This window comes from Solea solea, chromosome 21 (assembly GCF_958295425.1).
Source record: "Solea solea chromosome 21, fSolSol10.1, whole genome shotgun sequence".
Lineage (NCBI taxonomy): Eukaryota > Metazoa > Chordata > Actinopteri > Pleuronectiformes > Soleidae > Solea > Solea solea.
In genome coordinates this window covers 6855121-6867916 of record NC_081154.1, presented here as the reverse complement: position 1 = coordinate 6867916, position 12796 = coordinate 6855121, and the positions used below count along the sequence as shown (strand labels likewise).

Below are 12796 nucleotides of genomic sequence, written 5' to 3'. Positions count from 1 at the left end.
TTTTCAGTCAGTCCAGTCAGGGTAATCCACTATACCTATATTAAATGTACAGTATGTATGTTTGTATGTTTTCAGGAGATGTTTAATTTGGGCAATGCTTATGTTTACTTAAGGCCTGAGAAGAGACAGAGCGTCCCCCATTTCTTCTCTGCCATGGGATCCCTGAAGAGAACACAGCGTCCTATGTCTCTCCTTATGACTTCTGATATCTCCTGAGCCTAATTGTAGATAACGTCTCCAAATGTTGCTTCATACAGTCAAATACACTTTTAAAGAAGTCTATAAAGACATAAATGATTCTTGATCACCCAGATTATTTCAGCCCTATAGTGACTGGAATATATATGTTACAGATTTATGTGTTAGTTAATGACCACTTCAGTAATGTTCTCATCACGTCAACCACATCCACACAGCACACTCCTCTTCTCCTATTATGAAATAAAAAACATTTCTAATGAAACATATTCATCTTAAATACATGATTTCCCATGTATTTATTTAACTGTTTTCTCCAGAAAGGTGTGTTCCAGAGCAGATTTCACTGTTCATGAAATAAACCATTCACATACATGTACCCAACATCTCACAGACGATAACAGAATCCAAAAAGCGCTTCGTATAATTTATCAGCTGGGGCTGTTAAAAGCACTTTTGAATAGCTCAAACAAACAATAGCCCATTCATTCTTTCACATTCACACTCCAATAAAACATACAACCACTTAGAACAAACTAACCTCTTTTTTCTTTTTTTTTTTTTTGGTGTTGCCAAAGACTTAGAGTCTTGATCAGGGACACTTCGTCATCAACAATTCACATAAACGCATTGACTATCTCATGCATTATTACACAGCAAGACACAGAAACAAATTAAGATTTCACAACTAACTCTGCCCCACCAATACATCATCATCTCCATAGTGACAGGAAATCCTGCTCTTTTCAAAGAATAAAATCTCTCGGCTTGGCTTTTTCAGAAAAGCAGGCTCCTCCTCCTCTTGATCAGAACCTTCCTATTTAGCCTAATTTAATAATTATGAATCATTTGTGTGTTGGTAGGTAATTTTGGTTACACAACACCCAGTTACCATTTACTTTAATAAATGCGTTCATTTATTAGTACTGTTGCTTTCCTGTAGTCATTTATTTATCTATCGAATTTTTATTTTATTTCAAAACATACTAATCAAACCTTCAACCTATTCTTTTAATTCTCGCTTATTTCTTAAATTTTTCCTGACTAATTTGACAATGTGTGCGTGTGTGTGTGAATCTAGCCTGTAAAAGATTCAGCTCACCCCAGCAGAGCAACTGTGCTCTTTTACCACAATGAATCAACTCTTAGAACCCATTATTCACTATTTCTTAATCCTATTATATCATGAGTTATAACCTAACTCATGATATAATAAATTAAGCTAAAATACAAGCTCTGACTTACTTACTTACTTATTTTCCTTTATTTATATAAGTCTCTCCAACTCTCAAGGGTCAACCACACCTAATTTGTCTCATGCAATTTCATGCAAACTACCAAACCCTTTTTCTCTACATTCATTTTTACCCTCTACGATCAGACATAAAATGAGATAATGCTCCAAACATGATATATCTTTTTATCATAAATGCATTATCTCTTCTTTCCTCTATGTTTCCTCTTTAAGACTAAACTCAATTATCTCCTTTGACTCTATTTTATTCAACTTTCTTTTGTTCTCATCAATGTTGTTATTATTATTATTATTTTTCTTATTCCCCCAAATTCAATCTGGATTAATCTGGATTTTTCCTCATTTTATTTTTATATTCTCCAATATTCTACCTACAATGTCTGCTAGCCAGACCATACTTTAAAACTAATTTTATTTACCAATGGATCCAATATAACAATCAAATCCCTAATAAATTTCAGTAATCGCTCATGAGTTAAAGACACCATCTCTCCTCCGCAGCCCTTCTGGCTTCAATGACCACATGTCAAAAATAGCTTTTCCTCCTCACACAAACTCTGAAGACGAACTTATGTCCACACACACATAAAACAACACAAAGCCATGGCACACAAAGTAAAGCATCACAGAACAACACAAACCAACACAAAACAACACTTAGACCAAATTTTAAATTTGACCCAATCTCAATTTTTAAATTTATACGTCGACTTTAATAGAAATCTTAATTTTTAACACTTTTTTTTTTAAACGTTCTCTCTTCTTCTCATTCTCTGCTCTCAGTCATCTAGGATCGATCCATTTATATACCTGTTTTTTCCTCCCAAATTTTGTTTCCACGATTATCTATCCTTGATAAACTTCTTCTCCATGCGTGCACGCTATTAACCTCAACTTTCATCTATTTTAATCTGCAGTCTCACTTCTTTGATTAATAAACCCATGCATGGGATTTCACTTCTTTCCTTTAGAGATTTTCCTTTTCTTCTTCTCTTTAAGTTTTACAACTTCTATGCTCAATTTTCACTTAGTAGAAGAATACCATGTCTTACAGTTTCTTTCGAAATCTGGCACCGCATATTCAACTTACTGTGTTGTTACTCATTAGCTGAATGTTCACGCTTTCCGCCCAAAGTACATGACTTACAGGTATTTCCTTGCAGTATACAAATAGTCTAGTCATCGCTACTAATTATTCTAACTTTTTTTTAATCTCTTTCTCTTTGACTATTATATAAAATGTTCACGCTTTCCGCCCAAAGTACATGACTTACAGGTATTTCCTTGCAGTATACAAATAGTCTAGTCATCGCTACTAATTATTCTAACTTTTTTAATCTCTTTCTCTTTGACTATTATATAAAATGTTCACGCTTTCCGCCCAAAGTACATGACTTACAGGTATTTCCTTGCAGTATACAAATAGTCTAGTCATCGCTACTAATTATTCTAACTTTTTTAATCTCTTTCACTTTGACTATTATATAAAATGTTCACGCTTTCCGCCCAAAGTACATGACTTACAGGGACTTTATTCCCTTGCAGTATACAAATAGTCTAGTCATCGCTACTAATTATTCTAACTTTTTTAATCTCTTTCTCTTCGTAGAGGGGACCTTCCTCCCCCCTTTTTATTCATACCTAAATAAAAACAAATTTAGACGAGGCTTCTGCACCATCAACACACCGCAGCCTGTCCCCACACAAATGATTCTTTTCAGTGTGCCCACAGGACCACCGCAAACCAACAGCCAAATCAACAAACCCCCACTGGCTCCCACTGTGAGAAAAACACTCACCTCTTAAATGCCGGCTGGGAGCGAGAGTGGGTCCACCTGAAGAGGCCGCTGGCGCTGCTGACCAGGAACAAAAATACCCCCCCGTTCGTGACGCCAAAATGTCGTTTTATTCAGGCTTCCTTCTTCTTATGAATGATAGGTGATGAGTTGATGGTGTAGAAAGAACCCCTCAGACACAAGACTCGTACCGAACAAAAGGGATTTTATTTGGTTAAGTCAAGCATCAGACCGAGCGCTGCAGCAGCTCAGGAGAATGTTCTTGCCGAATCTCCGAACAATTCTGCCTGCTTAGGAGCAGGTACCTACTTTTAAGGGTTTCTCTAACATCCTTATCTCAAACCCCACATTTGACTGTTCCCCCTTTTCCTGGGAAACAAGTTGTGTCAGCTCATTCTATACATTCTCACGATCGTATATCTTAGAGTGCTCAGGTTTTGACATCGGTGCCATTCAGTCAACACAGGAAGCATCTGCGCTTCTTTTACAAGCATTGTTTTCAGGTCTGGCATACAGACTTCTGTTGCACCCAGATTGTAGGTGATGCAAAGTCAACTCTCTCATGAGGAAGTTCCTGTTTACTTCTCAATGCACATCTCTAACACAGTCTAGACAAACTAGCTGAGTCAGATACTACACCACTGGAGTGCATCCTGAGGACCGAGGGACTTATTTTGTTACTGAATGCATAAAGATTGAAGAATATTTCTTCTTCTTTTCTCTTGTCCTCTGCAGCTATTCATCGTGTTTGACTGAAAAAGACAGATTGTGTGACTGTGTGTCTGTGTGTGTGTGTTGTGATGGGAGAAAGCGTAATTTTGCAACAAATGTGGAGTGGCGAGCGTCTGCTCAGGTCTCTGTTTGGAGACTCCTTGATGAGAGATTTGCTGGACATTAAAAGCTCCATCCCTTCACTGGGAGCTCTTCCTGTATCGCAGGCCACTAATGGGGCCTCTGCCCTGGGATGATCCCATCCTGTGGTGCCTTGTGTCAGCAGCTCTGGATGTAGAGATGAGATAAAGGAGAGATGGGGAGGAAGTTGCGCCTTAGTGATTTTCAATACTTTGGGTGTGGGTTCTGTAATTTCAAACTTATTTTGAACTTTTAATGTGTCTGTGTGTGTATGACAGCTGCCTCATCCATCTTCCACCGCTTTATCCTCCACATGAGGGTCACATGAGGGGGGAGCTGAGGCGGGTTACACCCTGAACAGTTTGGCAGTCCATCGCAGGGCCACATAGAGACAAACAACCATCCACTCTCACACTCACAGTCAACTTAGAGTGACCAATTCACCTTAATCCCCATATTGCATGTTTTTTGGACTGTGGTGTGGAAAACCGGACAACCCGGAGAAAACCCACGCACACACACGGGGAGAACACGAAAACTGACAAGGTCCTGGACCCGGGTCTTCTTACTGCTACTGCCATGATTTATATTGTGCAGGACACTTTCTCTCTCTCTCACACACACACACACACACACACTCACAAATGCACAGTGAGTAACCTGTGTATTAGTAACCTAACTGGAGCAGTGTCATCATATCCCAAAGTCATGCTCAAATGTAGTCAGGACCTCACTCAGTGTTGTTTTAGTGACTTGGTTGTGGCTGCATTATTTTTTGCTCCAGTGTCTATCTACTTGTACATATTAACATCAATAATAGTTATTCTGCTTCAAGTATTTCATGATTCTTTGAGTTTTTGTGAGGGTTTTGTAGCCATTGTGCATAAATCCATCATTTTTGTCTGTTTGAATCAGTTTCACAGTTGTGTGTGTGTTCCTTAGGTAACGTGACTGTGTCTCGTTTTCCTTATGGGGATAAAACTCAATTCCCCATAATGTAAATGACTACATTTGAAGGTGAAGACATGTTATAAAGTTATAAAGTTAGGCTGAGGTTAGAGTCAGAGTTAGGATTATGCCAGGAGTAATTTTGCTTAAGGTTAGAGTCTCCAGGAAGTGACAATAATTCAATGCAATGTCCTCTGACGTCATGGAAGCCATTGTGTGTGTGTGTGTGTGTAGAAAAATACAAGACATTTTTTTGTGCTTCTTCCTTGACTTTGTGAGTGTGGTTCCACCTTGCAGAGGACAAGCACCTCAGGGGATGAAGGGAGGAGAATGCTTAATGTCGTCGCCCTGTCAAGTCTCAGGCCGCTTTGATTCTGCTCAACAATACTTCTCTTTTCTAAACAGAGCCTCGCCAGCAGGGACCGTGCCACGGCTTTCAAAGTCAAAGTGCCAAGTCAACCTCGCTGTGCTTTGCATAAGAGCTCCTGCTACAAGCGCCATCCCTTTCCCTTTTTTTTTTTTTTTTTGCTCCAGCCTCTTATTTACTGTTCTTACAGGTAGCGGTGAGCTACTTTTTTTTAAGAATCATTTTGTCTCTTTTTGTGCTCTTACACACACTCAATTGAACCCGCACACACTAACCTCTCATCATATCGCCCCCTTGCCTCCACATATTCTTCCCGTGGTATCAATAAGCAGCCGATCCCTCTGCCTCGAGAGTAAAAACAATAAATATTTCAATATGTTCAAACTCACCTTGATGCTGAAGTGTAGCTTTGAAGCTTCAATGTCACCAGCCTTTTAAGTTTTCATCAGACCCAAAGACTGTGTGTCTATAAATATATATATATAAATAAATAAATAAGAAAAAAAAGGAGACGTTGAAGCTGCCAAACCTCCTTGAAAGGTGCGACTATGGCGAGAAAGATCAATAAGAGATGTTAATAGACACCAACAACACTAGGTGTCATTTGCATTGGTTAACATGAAGATGGAGTGAGTGATGTTGTCTGCGCGCTACTTTACATTTCAGAGGAAATTCTCATCAACATGCCGCTGCCTCGACTCTGATATGACATTATGCATTACTAGCAATAAAATGCACCGGAGGTTACAAGTAATTGGTGACACTTTATTGAGAGACTGAGACGACCGAAAGTCAAAATTGCATTAAAGCGACGCCGAACAAGATTTCTATGTAAAAATATACTTCAGATGAAATCGCACTGACTTTTCGGTGTGAATTTAAATCGCATTGTTGGCAGGAACACACAGGTGTAGTGAAAAGTCATCAAACTATCGGATGTAAATTGGAGGCACAGGAGATGTCACATGCAAATGTGCATAGGCATAATGGAATGCATACAGAAGTGTATTGTTTCTGTAACACAATGTGCTGCAGGTTTAGTTGTTTTTTTGTGTGTGTGTGTGTGTGTGTGTGTGTGTGTGTTGCAGCGGAGGCTGTGGGCAGGTGCAGTTTCAGCCCATCCCAACATGCATCCTTTTTTCCATTTGCCTCTAAAACCCACCCTGACAGTACCTTCACTAATTAAAACATCTGAGTGAATGTGCAGCCTTCAGCCACACAGAGCATGGAAGCGGAACAAGCTCTTGCACTGTGTGTTGTGCGTTCAAAGTTGGTCTTCCCCACACGTTGATTTTAGAGAGGGCCTATTTGAGTTGCTGTTTTAAACTGCATATTAAAAGTGGATGTTGTCCTCTGGTTTGCTGACTGAGGACAACCTGGAAGTGAGAATCTATTAGTCCCTGGAGGATGCTTCTTCAGTTGTTTGAAAAGCTTTCTAAATGCTTTTCTGGGGACTTAATGGTCTTAATCGCTAATTTCATGTCTTCTTTAGTCGCACCTTTCTAGCCATTCTTCTCTGACCTCTCGCATCAGCAAGGTATTTTCATTCCAGAGATCTCCTGCTTTCTTAATATTTTATATAAAACCCAGGGTGGGTTTACAGGTTGTGGCAAGGCAACCACGCCACATTCAAAATGACTTGAATTCCCTTGCTTCCCCCATCCGGATGCTTAGTTTGAACTTCTCTCTGCCTGCCCAACACATACTGAGTTGCTGCCATGATTGGCTGATTAGATATTTGCATTAACAAGCAGTTGACTTGTGCGTGTGCATAATAATGTGACCAGTGAGTGTATAAATGCATTGTTGAATCAACCTCCTCTGTGATACCAAGGTGTGAATTCACTTTAGAATTGCAACATTGAAGGTCCACTGCACAAAGTTTATGCAGATGTTCCTGGCTGAGGACCTAAGACCATAAAAGAGCAAGTCTCAGTCAGCACACAGTTCTCATTGGAGCTTTAAATGTCTTCTTAAGCTTCATATTCATGTCTATGTTTCATATTGTCTACATATAAGAGAACGTGAACACTGAATTCTAGTGTATACTTGATTTTGATGCTGCTGCTAAACCCTGGAGTTTAAGTATTTTTGGATGTGATCATGGAAATATGCTGACAGCTTTTGTGATGACTGGGGTTGCTGACGTGTATTAGTACGAGGCTGCAGGGATGCACCGACACACACACACACACACACACACACACAGTGCATCTACAGTGAACTAAAATAGAGCAGCTGACATATATAATCTGTCAAAGTGTATAATCTGTCATTTTATTCTGGCCTAATGCAATACAGTTGATAGAAAAGAGGTGTATGATAGATGTTGGTTGCTTTATATTTATGTCATGGAAATTATTGGCAGACTGGGCCTTGGCCATGAATGTGTGTGTGTGTGTGTGTGTGTGAGTTAAGAGAAGACATGCAACGTAATCACCTTTTCATGTTGATCTGAAAATCATTAGTGAATCTGAGTGTCAGTTTTTTTCTTTTAACCCTTAGAACATAGAGAATTTCACCTGCTATTTTCCATTACTAAAACATACAGTATATACAGAGGCTATAAGAATGTGCAATATAGAGTGTCTTATATCCTTTTTTTCAGCCCAATCTGATGAGAAAAATAATAATTATCACCAACCATGTAAACGTGGTTGTTTAAAATCGGATTGAATTTGTGAAATTTGGAAATGCGTCAAAGTTCAAAGTTCAATTGGTTCATTTTCATGAACAAAAACAAAACAAAAACACTCTATTTTGTGCCTTCTACACAAGTATTGCTACTTTATATCACTACTAAAAATAAATGAATCAACACATAAGAAGACAAAAAAGCCTGGATATGTGACCTATAGACACACCCCCAGCATGTCCATATAAAATAAGTGTGTTGTATATGACATCCTAATATTTTTTTTTATTTTTTTAATAATTTTGAATTTTGTGTTTGAAATCTTGATCCACTTTTGTGTTGTTTGTGTTTGTTTTGGCTTCTACTATTTAGTTTCTGGGGTCAATTAAGAATAATTAAATGGATTATTTGTAGTTCATCACTATTAATATGAGACATTAATATTGCGTGCGTGCGTGCATGCGTGCGTGCGTGTGTGTCTCCATTAAAAATTCATGTAACCATTCTAAATGATCTTCTTTCTATTACCTCTGTATTTGAGCAACTTTAATTGTCCAATCCAAGTACAAAATGGAATCATTTTTCATTTCACTCTGACCTTAAGTGAGAGAGCACTTTAATAAGTTTGTGGAGGTAAATTTTGTTTCTATTAAAACCTTATTAAAAGTCACTTGTGGATGTGATGTAGCACTCCATATATTTTGCAGATTATGATATAAAACCATTATGCATAATATACACATGAGCACACATATACTCGGGGAAATCCAAAACACTGGCCGCTGCACGGCGAGAGGAAACATCACAGAGGAAAATAATATATTTAGATAATGAAACATTAAAGTGAGATTGGCAATTAGATTTATTGTGATTACCGCATGTGTGTGTGTGTGATTGTATTCATTAACGCTTAAGGACTTTTCTCTGGTGTAAACGCTAATCCTATGAGGACCAGTCATCCTCATTGAGAGCAAGTGAGGAACTGGTTAAGATTAGTAGAGCTCGGATTTGAATTGGTTAGGTTAAGGTTAGGAGTTAATGGTTAAGGTTTAGGTTAAATGCTTTGTTTAGGCTCCAAATGAATGGCAGTTACTGCAAACTTGCATGTGTGTGTGTGTGTGGGTGGATTTAAGTACATTTATTTTCATTAATTAAGTCTCTTTTGTGTCTTTGGTGATCCTGTGTGTTGATACTGACTGAATTTGACAAAATCCTTCACATCCAGACAGTGAGAATGTGAGAGAGGAAGTGAGGCAGTTTTGACCCATAAGGAAAAAATGATGCCATGGGTGAAATGAATGTGTTTTTATCTAATGTATAACCTCATAAAGGTCTGTATTTGTGCAACAGTTTGTATATTTTCTTGTCTTTTCTTCTACATTAATGTAAATGGCAACTTTACTGCATTAAGAACTCAGTGCTTAGACAGATTTGATCGAAAAACATCACATCTCTGCGTGTGTGTGTGTGTGTGTTTTATTCCCTCCCTTTCTTTCTCTCAGTGGAGGAGGAGGATCAAGTGTATAAAACCCAACTTCTCTCCACCAGCCCCAGATTAAACTAAATCATTAAGTCAGGCTTGTAGTACATCAAACAAAAGATATATTGCCAAAATATAAACCGCTGCTCTCCTCCCCCTCCGAGGCCTCACACAGGAAGAAAAGAAAGGGAGGAAGGAGGGGAGGAAAAAAGGAGTGGGGGGGGGGTGTATATTTTGTTGTATCTCATTATTCAGCCATTAGCTCTGTTCTTTCTAGGGAAATGCTACGCTTAAAGAAAGCATCCTTCCTACAACCCAGCTATAAATTAAATTAAGCTGTTGCATCAGCTGTGTGATTTTTACAAAGGCGTTTAAACACGCGCTGTAATTGTTCCCGTCCTTAATTGTTTTTTTTTCTGTTTTTTTTTTAAAATAAAATGAGAATTATTTTGGGAGTAAGAGTGTTGCACCTTGCAATTATGATTCCTTTGCATGGAAACCATGGGAGAGCGGGACGTATGCAAAGCAAACCAAATCATTTTTAAGCCGCGCGGCAGCTTGTTTGTTAATGCTCTCTCATAATGGTGGGATCATGCAAATCCTGGAGTAACACGGAGCCAAATTGATTTAAAGAAGGAATAATGTATTGAGGGCACAATCACTGCAGTGTTTCTTTTCTTTTCTTTTCTTTTTTTCCCTCTGTGTGTGTGTATGTATTTTTTTTTTTTTTGTTTGAGTAAACAGCAGCAGTGCAACGGTTGTTGTTGTTATTATGAGTTGGTTATTAGAGAGGAGTTTGCCCTGAACCTTTCTGGAAAGGGTTAATGGATCAGCTGCTCCCATATTGTGTGTGTGTGTGTGTGTGTGTGTGTACATGCGCACACACAGAAACAGACATGCTCTCTCTCTTTCTGTCTCCCTTTCATGCTCGCTCATGTGATGTTGGTATATCCCATAGACTTCCCTCCCCCTCCCCCTCCCCCTTCTCCTCTCCTCCCCCTCCTCTCCTCCCCTCCAATCCCTCCGCACCAGCCCACTCCTAGCCCCTCTCCTTTTCTCCAATCACTCCTTCCCGTCCTCTCAAGGACCTCCCAAGCCTCGCACCGCCTTCTGCCTCTGCCTCCTCCTCCGCACTCCTTTCTTTTACCCTCCTCCTCCATCTGCCTCTCCCTCCCTCCGTACCCAATCGCGTGCCTTGGCTTCTCCACCTCTTTCTCAAAGTAAACAGAGGAGAGAGGAACAGAAGCAGAAGCATCACTTTGCCCATCGGCACACATTAGATTCCCACACATACTCTCCCTCCACACGATCCGTGCGCCACTGAAGCTGCTGCTCAGAGAGTGTGTGTGTGTGTGTGCGCGCGCGTGTGTGCGTTTGGAGCCACTGCTGTGTGTGTGTGTGTGTACATGTGTGTGTCTGCGTGGGCTTCCCTCGCCTCCATCCACTGAGAAAGTAACTCTCTGTTGGCTCATCGCTGCCTCTGACTGAAGTGCACAAGTAAGAAGGGAGGTGATAAGAAGTAAAGACAGAGTGGTGAAGAGAGACTGAGAAGTGAGAAGATAGAGAGAGCGGAGCAGAGGTGTTACTTGAGTCTCTATGAGTAAGGTGTCCCGTCTCCACATGCTGTGCTCTATGGCGAACTCCGGCTGTGTGCTACTGTCCGGGTCTGGGATGTTACCCCATTCTTTGCAATGCCCCCCTTCCTTCCTCTATCTGCCCCAGGTAAGAAAACCTCCACCGTCCTCTCCACACCCTTCTTTTTTGTTTGTTTTTTCCTTTCCAATGCTTTCCTTTGCTTCTCCCACTGTACTTGTTTCACTGCTGTTTGTTTGATTTCACTCTTTTATTCATCAAAAATGCACTTTGTATAGTTTCTTAATCGTATTAAGTGTTTCTTATCTCTGCGTGTAGCTTGTGCACATCTTTTGAAAACTTTTTTTTTTCACACTCACAACTGTGAGTGAACAGTCAACTTGACATGTGCCTCTCCATACACTCAGTAGCATTAAACCAACACAAACATGGAGCCCCCCCCCCCCCTTTCTGCCTGTGTGTGTGTGTGTGTGTTTGTGTGTGTGTGTGTTCAGTGGGCAGCAGGACAGGGACAGATGTCCGCTCAGAAATAAATTGGACAATAGAAGCAAATGACTGCTGGCTCACTTCTTGGAGTGGCTGCATGCCTATATCATTCAGATGGTTGTCTTCCTATTAACTGTGGCTTGTTTCTTCAGTTATCACTCTCACTCTGTTTGTTTACTGTAAAAGTGGTCACTTGATACGTGCCATTGCTCTGTCGCCACATTATGCACCGCCACATTTTACCATGCGTGCGTGTGCGTGTGTGTGTGTGTGTGTGTGTGTGTTTCTTTGTGCATGTGCCTGTGTTTTACTGCGAGCAGCATGTGCGGTGGCAGGCGGTCCCTTTTTCTCTAGACAGTTTGTTATTGTGGTCATATAAAATATGATAAGACTGGAGAGAGCTGCCATATAAAATATGAGCGGGCTGCAGTGGGCTAACCTGCCACGTCCAGACTCCAAATAGCCACCACACATCACCTTTACAGGGCAGCCCAGACCACCTGCCTGATGGCAACACACACACACACACACACACACACACACACACACACACACACGTGTGTGTACAAGCAGAGCACACACCAGCTGGGATCCACACACATTCAGTTCCATGCGGCGACACAAACACCATGAGTCCTTAGGGAGGCAGTCTGTTAACATGCGTTGTTTGTGTGTGTGTGTGTGAGTGTGTGTTTTTATCTATTTGTTTTTTGTTGGGAAGACCCTTCCACATGACATTACGTTGCACTTTCTTGCAGTTCTTTTCCAGCCTGTTTAGGTGTATTATTTTTTAAATGAAATATCACAAACACTTATGGCAACATAGTGAAATAATAGTGTGGATGAATGCTTTGAGATGTCAACACGATACGTTGTAAAATGCTACTGTGCAAGGTTTCCATCTGAACATGTGATCATGTTTCTATTTTCTCTATTTATTTATTTGTGTTTTATCGCTTGCCAATCGGGTGCAAACCTTGAGAACCTGAGAGAGTCATGTGGAGGCTTTTAGAATGAGCCACCATTTGAAAGGAGAAAGACAGAGCTGTGGTAAAGGGCCGAGATGTGTCATTTCAGAGTGAACCTTTGAGTCTTGCTTTTTTTTTTTACCAGCTGGCGTTGTCTCATATTTGTGAGACAACTCGGCTAAGTAATGTGAGTAATATGTAGGCCGACATTCACAGTA

At 40.2% G+C, this 12796-nt stretch overlaps 1 protein-coding gene across 10 annotated transcripts in view; it reads left to right on the top strand.

Moving 5' to 3' along the window:
* Window positions 1-12796, top strand: part of rbfox3a (RNA binding fox-1 homolog 3a) — a 359399-nt gene that overhangs the window by 252879 nt on the left and 93724 nt on the right. The window contains exon 1 of one of the 10 annotated variants that reach the window (XM_058621174.1): window positions 10730-11253. The exons of the other annotated variants lie outside the window; for them this stretch is intronic. Coding sequence (XP_058477157.1) covers window positions 11128-11253 — 126 coding nt within the window. The 5' untranslated portion in view covers window positions 10730-11127. Of the gene's footprint in view, window positions 1-10729; window positions 11254-12796 lie in introns of those variants that run through there. 10 annotated transcript variants of the gene reach the window in all.